The following is a 15,669-nucleotide window of genomic DNA, read 5'->3' as shown; positions in this document are numbered from 1 at the left end:
AACCAGTTGCAAGCATCCAAATTTTGATCACGTGATCATGGGGATGTTGCTATAATCATAAGTGTGAAAAATGGTCATAAGTCACTTTTTTCAGTGCCATTGTAACTGAGAATGGTTGCTAAAATGAATGGTTATAAGTGGAGGACTCTGTATCTAAATACAGACTTATGAAATAGTTGCAGTCTCAGATAAATTGCAAGGCTAGAATTTAATTGAATATTATCTTTTTTTTTTTTTCATTGAAGCCAAAATGAGTGGTGAGGATGAATTTGTACAAAACTAAAACTAATATACTGACGTTTTCCTGCCCTAAGAATGATTTTTTAAAATTTCTTGTCACTTTTAGCTGATTCTTCCTGAATGCATGAAACTTCTCCCTGTATATTTGAACTGTGTTTTGAAAAGTGATGTGCTCCAGCCTGGGTCCGAGGTCACCACTGATGATCGCTCCTACATCCGCCAGCTAATCAGCTCTATGGATGTTGCAGAAACTCATGTTTTCTTTTATCCTAGACTGTTACCACTGGTGAGTACTTCTAAATATAGATGGGTTTTAATTGTCTAAGTCTGAAGTATAGACTCAACTAAAAATTAATGTAATTAAATAGGACTTTTGTTTGGTAGGGTAGTACACATGTGGGAAAATTGCTGTTTACTGTTTCTGTTATTTTGGAAATTTCTCATTCAAATTATTTGCCAAATGGCAGAATATACTATTTCCCTAGTTGGCAACTTGACCTCACCTATGATGAATATTCTTGAAAAAAGATTTTAAACTAACATTTGACATTCACAGAGGAGCATCAAAATTTAAAATACTGAAAAACATGGTCCACAAAGAGGCTGATGACATTTTTATGCTAATATTTCTTTATAGATTTGTTATATAGGCAGCACAAGTTGTTCTATGACAACATTCTTTTTTAAAAAAAACACAAAACATTTTATGTAGTATAATTATACCAAAATGTAAATTATACTTGATTGGCATTTAATATAAATTTAAATGAATGCCTCATGATGTAGTTCTAAATAATATTTCCTTAGAGAGTACCATCATGAGATAAACTGGAGTCCGGAGTTAAGAAAATTAGAATTACACATATCCCTTGGAATATATTATATAGTCAAATAATGACAGACCTGCCCCAATCTGATCCCTTAGGAAAGAAATGGTGTTGGTTGCAGTAAAGTCAAACCAGCTCTGAATTCTGCACCTTGCAAGACACAAAAAAGGTTCACCAACAGCCCATCACGCACACATACACACACACCCATGACTAGTCCCTTTCCAATCAACCAGAACTCGCCAAGATGTTTTGAGAACACTGAGATGCTTGGGGGTAATCCACATTTTCTCAGGGTGCCTGGCCATGGGATGTTAGTACAAACAGGATCTGGCTGCCATGTCATTCCCCCCCGCCCTCCCAATTTCCCATCACGTACACATACAGCTTTATTCCTTTCATCCCCCCCCTCCCCCCCCGCCGCCAGCCTTTGATGGCAGGATGCCTGTGAGGTGCCAAACCAAATCAGGCACAGCCGACAAATAATCATTTTGTGTTTTGCATCTGAATTTATGTAGAATATTCAGTGTAAAAAATAAAAAAAGTATGTGTAATGTATATTGCAAATTCTGTCCTACAGACCAAAATAGATTATAGCAGCGACTCCTTACCAATAGCGCTCAGAAACTCAGAAGAACGTCTCTCCAAGGGTGACATATACCTACTAGAAAATGGCCTGAATATATTTTTGTGGGTAGGAGTAAACGTTCAACAGGGGCTGATCCAAAACCTCTTTGGAGTCTCATCTTTCAGTCAGATCAACAGCTCTATGGTAAGTTAGGATTGGATAAAGAGAAAATTGCCTTAATTTTAAGTATATGTCATATCTGACTGTGGATATCTCCGTTTTCTAATGAATAATAACATTTTGGCAGGATCATGATCAAGGGAATGAAAAGCCAGCATTGAGGAAATATTAGACTTTACTAAGGCTCTGCTGTTCTTCTCCTTCATTTTAAATATTGTGAAACATTCAACACTGTTTCAAGCATCTTCACACTTTGTGATTAATATGATTTGTGTAATGTAACTGATGTCACCTATGTTTTTAAAATTCATTTAATAAATGATTTTAAATGGTCCCTGATCTGATACACCATAACTTTGTTACAGTGCACATTACCAGTTTTGGATAATCCCTTTTCAAAAAGAGTGCGATCCACTATTGATATATTCCAGGCTCAAAGATCACGCTACATGAAGGTAACTGGTTTTGATTTTATGATTATAACAAAAATTCAAATCAGATTTTTAATGCCTGGGAATTGTAAAAGACAATCATTTTTGATTGTCTTTTACAATTCCCAGGCATTAAAAATCTGATTTGAATGCCTTAAAAGAAACAGTAGTCGTCTTAAATGGGCTTGTGGTGGTTCAAACCTGGGCATGGATTGTTCCGTTGCTTTCACTGTCAGAATGTGGCTACATTAAATTCAGATGGCAAAAGACTTATTTGCAAATTGTGTATCTTTTTTTTTTTTTTTTTTGCTTTCAGTTCATCATTGTGAAGCAGGAAGACAAACTAGATCTGCTGTTCAAACACTTCTTGGTGGAAGATAAGAGCATGAATGGGGGGGCTTCATATGTGGACTTCCTCTGTCACATGCACAAAGAAATTCGCCAGTTGCTGAGCTAGAGTCAGAATGATGCTGGATGCCAGCACTTGACATCTATAAGTTCACTGACTGCCTCGTAAGCGACCCTATCTCCTTTTGGAAGGACTATAGAAAAACCTGTATAATTCCATAATTTTAATATACTTCATAAAGTTTCAGCATCTCCCAAAACCTTTGAGAGAGACATGAACAATCAAAACATCTACATAGGGTGATGAAAAACACTCTTTGATTCTGGGTCCTAAACCTACGTCACTTACTAAGATTGGCAGAAATCTACTGACCCCCGAGTTCCTTTGCGTTAATGTACGTGATTCTGCATCAGAAGAAAAAGCAATTGTTCTCCAAAATTAGATGGTGATGCAAAGTTTGTGTATGTGATAGTCTTTTATGAAAAGAAAATGAGCCAAATAGGGAAAGATGGGTGGTCGGCTCTACCCAGTTGGGAAGTGGATGTCAGATAGGGTGGTAACTTCTTAAAATTTGAGGATGCAATATACTGTAATCAAATTATAAAATGGTGTCTTCTTTTTAAAAAGATCCCAAATTTTGAGCTGGGGGAAAAATTGACATGCCTTTACTCTGTAATTGTGTTGCTACACAAATTTGCCTTGAAATAAGTAAATGGAAACAAGCAGGTCCTGTCTCTAGGAAAGTCAAATCTGTCTTTGGTTGGTGTGAACTGGTATTGCCATCACTCCTTTGAGAAAAGAAGCATCTTTTTGCCAGTATCTTGTTTTGTCTCTTTTTTTTTTCCTATTCACATGCTAGGTTTTAATTAAGTATCTTGAAGATGACCATGATTTCTCCTTTAAAAGAAATGTTTTTTAACAAGATGTCAAAAAGTGGCATAGAAATATGCTTGGAGATGGCTAGCTTGAGTTGTATCCACTGAAGTATCTGAGATCTCTATAGGGAAGAAATGCTCATAACGTAAAGTTCAAATCATGCCACTGATGTTCAGGCTCTTAATAGCTCCAGATAATTTTGGTCATTGGTAAAATAACAAACTGGTTCGTTAAGTGTTGGATAGTCATAACTGAATTTAGTCTTCAAGCTCAGACATAAAGTTGACCTACTTGATAGGCAATCTTTCCATTGATAAACCATTACTCTGGCTTCAAATAGGCCAAAGGAGTTCTGATAGAAAAATGAAATACATTTCACATACTCGATATAAAGGCTCATTAATTTGTAGAAGGAGATTACTTATTTTTTTAAAAAAGGCTACGCTTAGATTGTCTTGCAGTGTTCAGGATGTATTAAGAGAATAGGAACATGGAATTTTGAGAAAGGGTGGGGGGAGAGAAGGGAAGCTTTCCTAGGCAAATTGTGGGTTGAGACTGAATATTTGAAATCGAAAGTTTTATGTACATGAATGATTAAATATTCAGGGAGTACAGTTTCATATCCCATGATCTATTTTGTGTTTGTGTGTATGTGTGTGCGTGCGTGCGAGAGAGAGAGAGAAATTGCAAATATTTTGTTTGATCTATTGCAGCTTTCCCTTTCATCACATAGCGAAAAAATGTACACAATTCGCTCTCAAGGAGTTTTTCCAAAAGATTCATAAAGATTTCAGGTGTGCTTAAGATTGCCCTTCTCCTTCTTGCCAAATATATTATCCCAACCAAAATTTGGAAATTTCTGAAACAAATAAACAACATCCATCTCCAAAACAACAGTCAACAATGAAACTTCCAGAATTCTAATTTCTAGAATTTAAATTTTAAAAAGTTAAGTGTATTTTCACTTTTTTTCAATTCATCTTTTAATTTGTAAAAAATTATATAAAGATGTATTTTATGTCATTGTTAGCAAATAAATACTGATTATTTTTTCCAAGACCTGTACTTTGGAGGGGAATGAACTGGCTTGCAGGTTGACTCTACCAAGCTCCACAATGGCAAATAAACTATAATTTGCAATGGTCTACAACAATATTCTATCAGATACTTATAAACTTGTTCTTATCTGCAAAAGCATTTCATTTTCTAATCTGTGAACCTAATTTTTCATTAGTGCTTGCTGAGAAAAACTAGTGATCGTATGAAAAGGCAAAGTATGCTAGCACTATTTTGAAATACAATATCCCTTCCTAAAGCTAAATTACCTTTCTTCATGACTAAGATAATCTTACTGTAAAATTGAACTTTTATACTGTGATCTAGAATACATTATATTGAATTTCTTAAAATATATTTCTATTTTTGTGTTATTGCATATTCTTAACAGGTCTGTGTTACTGGATGGAAAGATTGTTTCTTAAAACAATTTGCACTCTCATTCAGTTTGAGATGGAAGAAATAATAGTTGTAATTTTTGTTATTCTTTCCAACCAAAAAGTGATGCAGTAATTGTAGAACACTGATATAGCTCCATGTAGGCACCAAATCATGATTACTGCAAAAAAAATGCAACATAATAGAAATTCACTCCACAAGCTTTCTTGTGGAGTGAAAACATGGAGAAGAAACAACATGGATTCCTTTGAACCATGGATGGCATGCTAATATGGGCACATAAATAAGGATCAGAGACAAGATTCCAAAAATTAACTTTATTTAAAACAAAATTTAAAAAGAAATGCAGTTAACAACTGTGGGCATTTATTTTCTATTACTGTTTGTGGGGTTGAGAGGAAGCTGGGCTGGTTGGAAGCCTGTCTAGATAATTTTTTTCTCCCCAACTCTGTAGAACGCTGTAAATCCTTCCGTCTTACATTCTTTCTATCTTAGCCGGAGAAAATGACTATTTCTTGAGCGGCCACAAAACTAGCATATATAGTTGAATTAAACCTTGTTTTCTTCTGAAACTTTTCTTCTATCCATGGTTGGCCTACCAGGGGTTGAAAACCTCAATAAATCAACGGGTATTGCACATTGGCAGTTGTGCCGCATATTTTGAGTGACAGGGAGCTGCAGCAGAGAGGTGAGTCAGTCACATGCGGCTCCAGAGCCGCAGGTTGCTGACCCCTGGGTCATTATACCTTGCAGTCATAATGCTGACTATTATGACTGCAAGGTATAGCTGGCAAATACTAGAACAAAACTTTCATTTTGATACAGGTTCTCTAAAAACTTTTGTTTTTTCTATTTAATTTCTGCCTGCCACAATTGCAAGACTTCTTGAGAATTACAGTAATAAAGACCTCTATATATATATATATATATATATATATAATTAAAAACCACCTAAAATCATAGTTCTGATCATCTGACCTAGGCATTATTTATCATACTGTAAATCTTTTTTAAGTTCATGGACTAAGACAGATACTGCATTTTGGATCAGTTTACCGCCAATCAAGTTTTATGGTCCCATTAAAATACCTTTTGACATCATTTGGATGCTTTGGCGTAGGATTCCAAATCTGCAGTATTTTTCTACACAGAGTGGATACCGTTTATTTGAGTACAGAGTTGTAATATCCCGTAGAACAAAACAATGGTTTTGTTGTTGTTAAATCTTAAATATTTCTTAATTCTCAAATCTTAATAGTGAATAACACTTTTGTGAACAGTTGCTTTTTCCAAGAGAAAACTGGACTTTCTGGTTTTTCTTTGAAGACGTTTTCCTTCTCATCCAAGAAGCTGCTTCAGCTCTGTTTCTGTTTAAAGATGTTAGTGCTGGATTGAATTACATTATCAATATACGAAGATAATCAGATATTTTATTACGCAGAAAAGACTGCCAATCAGGATTGCACGATATGCTTTTCCCCCTGCTAACAAACTGACTCTTCGTCGACATATTGGAAAGTAAGCAAAATTTAGCTGCTCAACGTTTAAAGCTGCGCCCCCCCCCCAAAAAAAAAACCCGAGCGATTTTCTGTATCTCTGACTGTTCTTGCCTTTTCCCTTAAGATTTGGGCCGGCCGGCCCAAGACTACCCAGGGCAGCGAGACAAAGGGGTTCCCGGAATCCTTGGGCCCGGCCCAGAATCGCTGCCTCGCTTGGCCGTATTTGAAGGGAGAACACCCGGACGGAGGAGCCTCCTTAGCGCCAAGAAAGAAGTGAGCGCGGAAGCCTCCCGTCCGCTTCTCCCCGCCGGGGCGGAGCGGGGAAATGTCACCCCGCCGGCGACCCGCCCCGGAGACGACGGCCGCCCCGGGGCGCGCTGAGGCGAAGCGGCCATGGCTTTCCTCCGGCTGGCCCAGCTCGCCGCTTGGTGCTGCTGCTTGGCCCCGCTGCACGCGGGAAGCGGCGGCACGGAAGTCCCCCCGGGGCCTTGGGAGGCCTCGGAGGAGTTGGGGGACGCCGACGCCGCGGCCCGTTTCTTTCAGCCGGCGCAGCTGCACGCCGGGCTGGCGGTGGCTGCCGCGCCGTCCTTCCGCGGGCCTGGGAACCGCGACCGCCGCGCCAACCGGGAGCTGCCCATCCTGTTATGGTGGAGCGGCGGCCTCTTCCCGCACTTCCCCGGCGAGACGGCGCGCATCGACTGCCCGCGGGGCTCCTGCTTGGCCACCAAGGACCGCCGCGTGCGAGCGCACCGTCGGACCCGGTCGCTGCTCTTCTACGGCACGGACTTCCGGGCCTACGAGGCCCCGCTGCCGCGGCTGCCCCACCAGACCTGGGCCCTCTTCCACGAGGAGTCGCCCATGAACAACTACCTGCTCTCGCACGGCGCCGGCATCCGCCTCTTCAACCACACCGCCACCTTCCGCCGCCAGTCCGACTTCCCGCTCAGCCTCCAGTGGCTGCCCGACCTGGCCTACCTGCGCCGCCCACCGCCGCGCGGCCTGCCCGAGAAGGACCGCCTGCGCAGCCAGGGGCTGGCCCCGCTGCTCTACCTGCAGTCGCACTGCGACGTCCCCGCCGACCGCGACCGATACGTGCGGGAGCTCATGAAGCACATCCAGGTAAGAGGGCTCCGGCCCGGGGCGGCGCTGGGCTCGGACGGGCCCCGGGGCACTTGGGGACGGGGAAGGCAGGAGCTGGAGCCCCAGCCGGCGCTGAAATCGGGAGCGCAAAGGTGGGGAAGAGGGCTGGGGGTCGATTCGCAAGAGGCGAAGACTACCCAGGCTGTGGGGCAGGCGCGGAGCCGCCGCCGGAATTGGACTATTTTGATGCCGGCTCCAGCGTTGCCCTTAGTGCGAAGCTGCGCTCAAGGAGGGATTCGCAGGCATTCTGGTAATCTAGTGGGACTATTGCTAAAGGTCTCCCATTGAACGTTTCGTTGTTTGATAACAAAGCTAGAACAAAGTTGGTGGCATTTTATTGATTAGCTTTACCTCAACCTTTCGTTCCTTGTACTTATTTCTTCTCGCAAAAACCCTGTGAGGTTTAGGTAGCAGAAAGAGCAACGGCTTCCAGGAATTGGAAGCTGGCTCTCCCTCCAGGAACTAGGCTGACAGTTCCTAGTCCAGCACTTCAGCCACTACGCAAATTGGCATTTTAAATGCCTTTTGCTAAATAACTTGCTTACGTTTTTTTCTGTGACATTAAAAAACAGATTTACTCTAAATAGATAAAGTGGTTTTCTTTGCCAGACTACTGGCTTATAATCACTTGAGTTTGATCTCAGTGACTGGTGTCTACATGGATATGTCCATGTTTCCAAGTTACTAGGATTTCCTGGTGGTTTTCTATCCAAATATTAATTAGGTCCTGTAGATTGTTTAACCATACTACCCTGCTTTCTCACTTTTTCACCAATAATCTTTTGTTTTGGAACTCAGCAGCTTCCATCTGCTTATCCTCTTTATAATCATTTATATTGTAGAAGTTATGTCTTACAATTTGCATGCAAGTCACAGTGCAACTGTGTGGTTCTGCGTAGATTAAAAGGACATTCAATAAAGTTTACTGAAATTTCCTCCCATGTGTGTGAAACCTGCTTTTGGAAATTACTTCATGTGAAAAGCATGAGATATGATATTGATACATGCTAGATAGACAGAGACATGTAGTTAGGTAAGTCTGTTAGTCGCTCTTGGTTGAGAGAATCCTGACAAGTTGCTGAATAAAGCTTGTTCGGGTTAAGCTGATGGTCTTACCAATAGTTACGGTAATCAGTTTAGCACATTTTTTGATGTTCCTATTTTGCCATTATTATATTTTGAACTTTGAGTGTCAAGTGTTGGAAGAAAAACTCCTGGGTTCGTTCCCAGGTGGGACACGCCATAGACTCTGAGAAGAAATGGATTCAGAAGCCAGCTGTCAGAAAGCGGAATTCTTGTAATGTAGGAAGGCAAGAAGCAGACACAACTCAAGTTCCTGGTTTGCAAGCAGATTTGGGAGGCAAACCCATGCCTTCTTATACTTGATTTTCCTTTGAAGCTCCTACAGTTTGATGGGTTTTGATGTGTGCCTTTGGTTGAAGCTGTCTTCATGCCATAATGGGTTAATCCTGTCCCAGGACCTTTGTCTTTCCTATCCTGGGGGTTAATCCTGTCAGGGGGCAGGAAAAAGGAAGTTCTGGTTTTGCCTTGGTGAGTTATTTTTAGCTTGGGTTTGAGTATTTTCCTGATCTGCTTTGTTATTTCTAGTAGCAGCTTTTGGTCGTCTGCCCAGACTTGCAATTATCTCCTGAGCCCTTGCCTTCCTGTCTTTACTCTGCTAAAAGAAAAGGCTGTTTTTATTTTCTGCACTGTTTCTGGGGTTCCTGGCATTGTTTTCTTTTGGGTGCACTTCCCACACAAATGTATGTTAGATAACTAGGAGAGAGTTTATCTGAGGAAGTGATTAGTTTATCTAGATGTGATTTTTCCCCCTCAGGTTATTGTCACATAACAGGTTAATGACAGGGTATTAATGAAAAAAGACAAAAACAGAATATTTAAAATTCTCTAGTTGCTTCTTCCATAGCAAAGATGCACTGAGACAGGGGGGGGAGAAGAGAAGATGGGGAAAAATGTAACAGATCATTATCATCACTATTCTAGGTAGACTCTTATGGTAGATGCCTGAACAACCAAAAACTTCCCAATATGAGATTGATGGACACTTCTACAGCCACTACAGAGGACTCTGAATTCATGAATTTTATTTCTAAATACAAATTTCACCTGGCTATGGAGAATGCCATATGTCCTGATTATATGACAGAGAAACTTTGGAGGCCAATGCATGTAGGGGCTATCCCTGTATATCGAGGTTCACCATCTGTACGAGACTGGATGCCTGCTAATCATTCCATTATTCTTATTGATGATTTTGGAAGCCCTAAAGAACTTGCAGAATATATTGATTTTTTGGACAGGAACTCAGACGAATATTTGAAATATCTAAAGTACAAGAGTCCACATGGTATTACAAACCAGTTCTTGCTTGAGAACATGAGGAAGCGTGAATGGGGGATAAATGACATGTCTCTACCTAATTATCTAAATGGATTTGAGTGCTTCGTCTGCGACCGAGAAAATGCAAGACTTAATGCAGAGAGAGACCACAAAAAAACTCATGGGAAATCACGAGCTCCAGAAGTTCATATCGCACAGACCACACACATGGGATGTCCTTTACCAGCACCTGGTTATGGCAATATTGAAGACATTCCTGATGGAGACAGGTAGTTGCATTTATTATTAAGGATATAAAGTTAATTCAGTGTTGTAATTAAATTTTATCTTTTGAGTTACTAAACTACAGAATGCATTCTTATGGTAGCTAGTGACAAAATTGCAGCATATTAGTGAAACTGGACTGGAAAGACTTGATCCGATTATATTATTAAATACATTGTACTCTAGAGCCATTTTAGGACAACCTAGTATTACACTGAATGGCTAGATTTAAATTAAATTTTAAATACAATTATTTAATTAACATTCTCACTATAAAAAAGTAAGCTTAAAGAATGGGTAGTTCTGATCATTCTCTCAATGCAGACATCAAATAGTATTGCAGACTATAGAATGTAACTATGGAATGCCAGCTTTTCAACCAATCCCAGTTTTTGTGCTTTTAATAGAAGAATATGAAGCACTTAACATGCTACAACATTTGTCTCTCACATGGCAGTCTCCACTGCAAATTTAATGGGAGGGACAATTTCATTTACTTTTGCATAATTACTGAAAAGTGGATTTTGATTTTGAAAGCAACTTCATCCATAAAGTCAGGAAAACAAAGAGGAGGAGGTTTCCTTGTCTTAAATCTGCTTCCCCTAAAATGTTGCAGTTTGCAAAACATAGGCAGGTGATTAGATGCATAATACAGTAGAGGCAACGTAACCATAAATACGTAGGATGAAACAATTACCATTATAATTATCATATTTAGTCTTACTGATCTTTACTGTATGCAAAAATGGTTTGAGATCATAGTTGTAATAGCTTATTTATAATCACTTCTACATTACCTGATCCAAATACATATATTAAAGTTGTTTACAGATTTTTCTTTCAACAAGGCTATTAATTTCTGTAGCAAATATGTGGTTTAACTTTAGAAATAAATATTTCATGAAGTTCCAGATTAATACCAAAATGTTTGGCCAAGAGCTTGGCAAGTGAGTAACAGCCTATTTCATTTTTATCTTCCCATTTAGTTGCAAAATAATGCTTTATTCTGACAAAAAAATATAAAGAATATTTTTGTTCTATATGTTTCAGCTGGAAAGAAATGTGGCTTCAAGATTACTGGCAGAGTCTTGATCAAGGAGAAGCTCTCACAGCTATGATTCATCATAATGAAACTCATCAAGGGAAGTTTTGGGATTATATGCACAAAATCTTCTTGAAAAGAACTCAGCATAACTAACCAATTAGGATTCTTTGTTATATGAACAATGGGCAGAATATGTACTCTTACCAACTTGCCTTACATGACAACTAAATGTGTTAAATCAGGCAGATACTAGACCCACCATTCAGGAATAAGACAATAACATTTTTGCCAAAATATTTTAATGAGAAATTGTTTTTATAAAATATTTTTGTTAAAAAGTAACTACTACTGCAATTCATTATATAGCCTTTTTAATTCTGTAAATAAAAGTTCTTTGTACATACTGAGAATTGAAAGTAGAATGGTGTACTAATGTTAAGGTGCTGTTCTGGGACCATGAAGTATTAGGATCAAATCAACCCTTAATGGTAGAAATTTGTTTCCTGACTTTGGATCAGTCCAGTCTCTCAGCCCAGCCTACCTCACAGGACTGCTGTTGTGGGGATAAATATGAAGGCTGTAAGCTGCCTTGGGCATCAGGAAGAGAGGTGGAATATCAGTCAAATAAATCTTTATTTATTACCTACTTTTGAGAGCCTAATTACTTAAGATTGGAAATAAATTCAATTCTTCTGCCTCCAAATTATTCAAGGAAATGTATATGGCTAAACTGGGGACCCTGAAAGAAACCTGCTTGCATGATCATGCAAATAACTATTTTCCCTTTTAATTTGAAAAGCTGCGAATGTAACATTACAACAGTTCTTGTGCTATTAGATAATCAATATGCTTTATGCATTTTTAAAGAGGTAAAAATTGCATTGGGCTTCTTTATTTAAAGGGCTTTAATAAGAGGAAAAGAGGATGAGAAAAAACAGAGTGTAAAAAAAGCCTAGAATGATTCAGAAGTGGGCTGAAACAGTGAGGTTACTAGAATCTGCTGTTGCTTTAATTCTGATACAGCTGTAATATTTTTATTCATTTTAGCTCATAAAATCAGAACAGATGTTTTAGGATGGCTCTATCTGCCAGTGGTGTCACCACATGCAAGAAGAGAGAGAGAAAAAATTCCAACACTTGGCAACTGACTCATATTTATAATGGTTACCATGTCCTGGGGTCACGTAATCCCCTTTTGCAACCACCTGACAAGCAAAGTCAATGCGAAAACCAGATTCATTTAACAACCGTTTACTAACTTAACATCTGCAGTGATTCACTTAACAACTGTGGCAAGCAAGGTCGTAACTCACTTAGCAACAGAAATTTTGGGCTCAATTATACTCGTAAATTGAGGACTATCTGTACTACTACTACAAAAAAATCAATTGCATCTCAACAAGCTTAGAGATGACGGCAACATAGCAGTCTTCCAATACATGAAGGAACATCATAGCAAAGAGAGAATACCGTAGATCTACTCTCTCTAGCACCTGATGGGTAAAAATGTAATGAAATATACGGATGACCTTAACCTTCCAAGGGGAAGAAATATGATTAGACAAGAGAGACAAGAGCCCCCGATGCTCTTCTCTCTCTTGTCTGGTCAAAGGGAGATATTTAGGAAGAACCCACCTTAACTGTTCAAACAGTTATAAGTGGTGGCAGGAAGTTTGCAAAATTCCGTTAATGTAGCCTTAAATAAAGTTGAATTAGCTCATCTAATTATGTTTTCTCTTTACATGGGAGCGCTTGACAAAACTTGGACTAAGGAGGAATTTCCTTAACATGAGAGTTATTAAACTGTGGAGCAGCCGGCCTCCTGAACTCATGAATACTCCATCACAGAAGTTTTCAAGAAAAGATTGGGCAGGCCTTTGTCCAGGATGGTATGACGATTCCTGCTCTGGGAAGGGAACTGGCTAGAAGACCTCCAAGGTCCCTCTCAATCCTGATTCTATGTTTTGGTTTTGAAACTTACTTCACTGCACAAAAAACAGGATAATCCAAAAATAGTGGGAAATCTGGAAGAATAACAAAGGTGAGAGCTAGAAAAAGGGAATTAACTTGTTATCTGCAAGGTGGAGTTTTAGGAGAACTGTGACTAATTTTTGCTAAGACTTGGTATATAATATCCAGAGCTTAACATTCACTGCTATTATTTATATAATTTATTTAAACATAAAGGTCAAAATGTCTGAATATTGTAACAAGTTAAAAAAAAAATGAAATTCAACCATTTTGCTTTCATATTAACATTTTACCAATGTGAGCATGAGGCACACTGCCTGGCTCCCTGTTCCTCCTGATTTTTTTTTCCAGCATGAACTGCTACCTATCCATATCTTTTTAATGTATAGACTTGTTTTTCCATGTGAAAAGCAATTATTTTAAGTACCGTTTTTTCCGGCGTATAAGACGACTTTTTAACACATGAAAATCTTCTCAAAAGTTATGGGTCGTCTTATACGCCGGGTGTCGTTCTCCTGTAACCAAGCAGACCAGCCCGAAAGGCTCTGACGAGCCTTAAATGGCTCTGGCGATCCCAGCTCTGACGATCTGCTAATCAGGCAACTCAGCTGGGATTGCCAGAGCCATGGAGAAGGAAAAAACTTTTCCCCCTCCAGCTTGCTTACCTTAGCTCAGTGGTTGGGGGTCAAACAACCCTTTCACAGGGGTCGCCTAAGACAGTGATCACCAACCGGTGGTCCTTTGGTGGTCCACGGAGAAATGTTTGTATTTTTGCATTTTTGCAGGTGGTGCAATACAGAAAAACGAGCGCAGCCCTCGCCATCCGGAATGAATGGTGCTGTTGTGGCGGTGGGGGAGGGGGCGGCAGAAGCGGGAAGAAGCGGCGTTTGCGATGGCTGGAAGCTGTGGGAGTGAAGCACTCCTTTCATTTGCACGGCAACAGCATTCCGCCTTGGTATATTTGTGCCAGCCAGTGGCGCAAGGCAGCCCTCCTCTCCTGCTGCCTGGGACTCAGAGTGGTAAATGGCGTCTGATCCGGAGAGCAGCTGGATTTTGCTCTCTAATCCGGATGCCAGATTGGCTCCCTGCAAGCTCTCGTCTCTCGAGGAGCGCTCCCTGAAGCGGGGCTGGAAACTTTGGTTGGGCTCCTTGAGAGAGGAGAGCTTGCAGGGGGGCGATCTGGTGTCTGCAATGGAGAGCAAAATCCAGCTTCTTCTCTCCGCTGTAAGAGCGGCATCAGGATTCCGCCTTGGTATATTTGCGGCACAAGGCAGCCCTCATCTCCTGATGCTTGGGACTCGGAGCGGTAAATGGTGACTGGTCCGGGGAGCAGTCGGATTTCGCTGTCCATTGCAGATGCCAGATCGGCCCCCTGCAAGCTCTCGTCTCTCGAGGAGCCTAACCAAAGTTTCCAGTGCCACTTCAGGGAGCGCTCCTCGAAAGATGAGATCTTGCAGGGGGCTGATCTGGCGTCCGCAATGGAGAGCAAAATCCAGCTGCTCCCCGGACCAGTCACCATTTACCGCTCTGAGTCCCAAGCAGCAGGAAACGAAAGCTGCCTTGCACCGCAAATATACCAAGGCAGAATCCTGATGCTGCACTTTCAGCAGAGAGATGAGGGCTGCCTTGGCCATCGGCTGGCGCAAATATACCAAGGCGAATGCTCATGCCGCACAAGTTCAAGTAGTGCTTCGCTCCCACACTTCTTCCGGCCCTCAGTCTCTCAAGGAGATGCTTGACTTCCTCTCAGCCCCAAGACACTGGCTGGCCCATGAGATGAGAGAGAGAGAGAATGAGAGAGAATCAGAATGAGACAGAGAGAGAAAGAGACAAAGAATGAAAGAGAGAATGAGAGAGAGAATCAGAATGAGACAGAGAGAGAAAGAGACAAAGAATGAGAGAGAAAGACAGAATGAAAGAGAATGAGAGAAAGACAGAATCAGAGAGAGAGAGTGAGAGAGAGAGAATGAGAGACAGAGAAAGAGACAGAATGAAAGAGAAAGAATCAGAAAGAATGAGAAAGAGAGGGGGAGAGAGAAAGAATGAGAGAGTGGGGGAGAGGGGGGAGAGAGAGAGAATGAGAAAGAGTGGGAGAGAAAGAGAGGGAGAGAGAGAAAAAGCAAAAATGAGAGAGAAAGAGAATGAGAGAGAAAGAGTGGGAGACAGAGAGAGACAGAGAGGAGGGAGAGTGCCTGAAGGACCCCATCCTGTACTGGGAGTCCAGGTGCTTCAGCAAGCGGCGCACTGGATTCGTATTAGTGGTCCACGAAATTTAAAATTATGAAGTTGGTGGTCCCTGAGGTCCAAAAGGTTGGGGACCCCTGGCCTAAGACCATTGGAAAACACATATTTTTGATGGTTTTAGGAATAACTTTATCGCTGGGGGTCACCACAACATGAGGAACTGTATTAAAGGGTCGCGGCATTAGGAAGGTTGAGAACCACTGCCTTAGCTGCTTGCCT

General features: G+C 40.9%; 2 protein-coding genes across 9 annotated transcripts in view; both read left to right on the top strand.

The window, feature by feature from the left end:
- SEC24C (SEC24 homolog C, COPII component) overlaps positions 1-4,624 on the top strand; it is a 44,494-nt gene extending 39,870 nt beyond the window's left edge. For all 8 annotated transcript variants that reach the window (XM_034435283.3, XM_087872313.1, XM_087872315.1 and 5 more), the window contains 4 exons: positions 347-526; positions 1,648-1,839; positions 2,181-2,270; positions 2,563-4,624. In XM_034435283.3, coding sequence (XP_034291174.2) covers positions 347-526; positions 1,648-1,839; positions 2,181-2,270; positions 2,563-2,703 — 603 coding nt within the window. In that variant the 3' untranslated portion in view covers positions 2,704-4,624. The remainder of the gene's footprint in view (positions 1-346; positions 527-1,647; positions 1,840-2,180; positions 2,271-2,562) is intronic.
- A 610-nt stretch (positions 4,625-5,234) lies between these two features.
- POFUT4 (protein O-fucosyltransferase 4) lies at positions 5,235-11,881 on the top strand. Its single transcript, XM_034435285.3, has 3 exons — positions 5,235-7,544; positions 9,570-10,195; positions 11,241-11,881. Exons 1-3 carry the CDS (start codon positions 6,819-6,821, stop codon positions 11,386-11,388), a joined length of 1,500 nt encoding a protein of 499 aa, XP_034291176.1. The 5' UTR covers positions 5,235-6,818; the 3' UTR covers positions 11,389-11,881.
- Positions 11,882-15,669: the final 3,788 nt, after the last annotated feature.

The sequence above is a fragment of the Pantherophis guttatus genome, chromosome 6 (assembly GCF_059756535.1).
Source record: "Pantherophis guttatus breed Tessera chromosome 6, ASM5975653v1, whole genome shotgun sequence".
Classification (NCBI taxonomy): Eukaryota; Metazoa; Chordata; class Lepidosauria; order Squamata; family Colubridae; genus Pantherophis; species Pantherophis guttatus.
The sequence above is the reverse complement of the archived record's forward strand: the minus strand, read 5'-3'. Positions and strand labels throughout refer to the sequence as shown.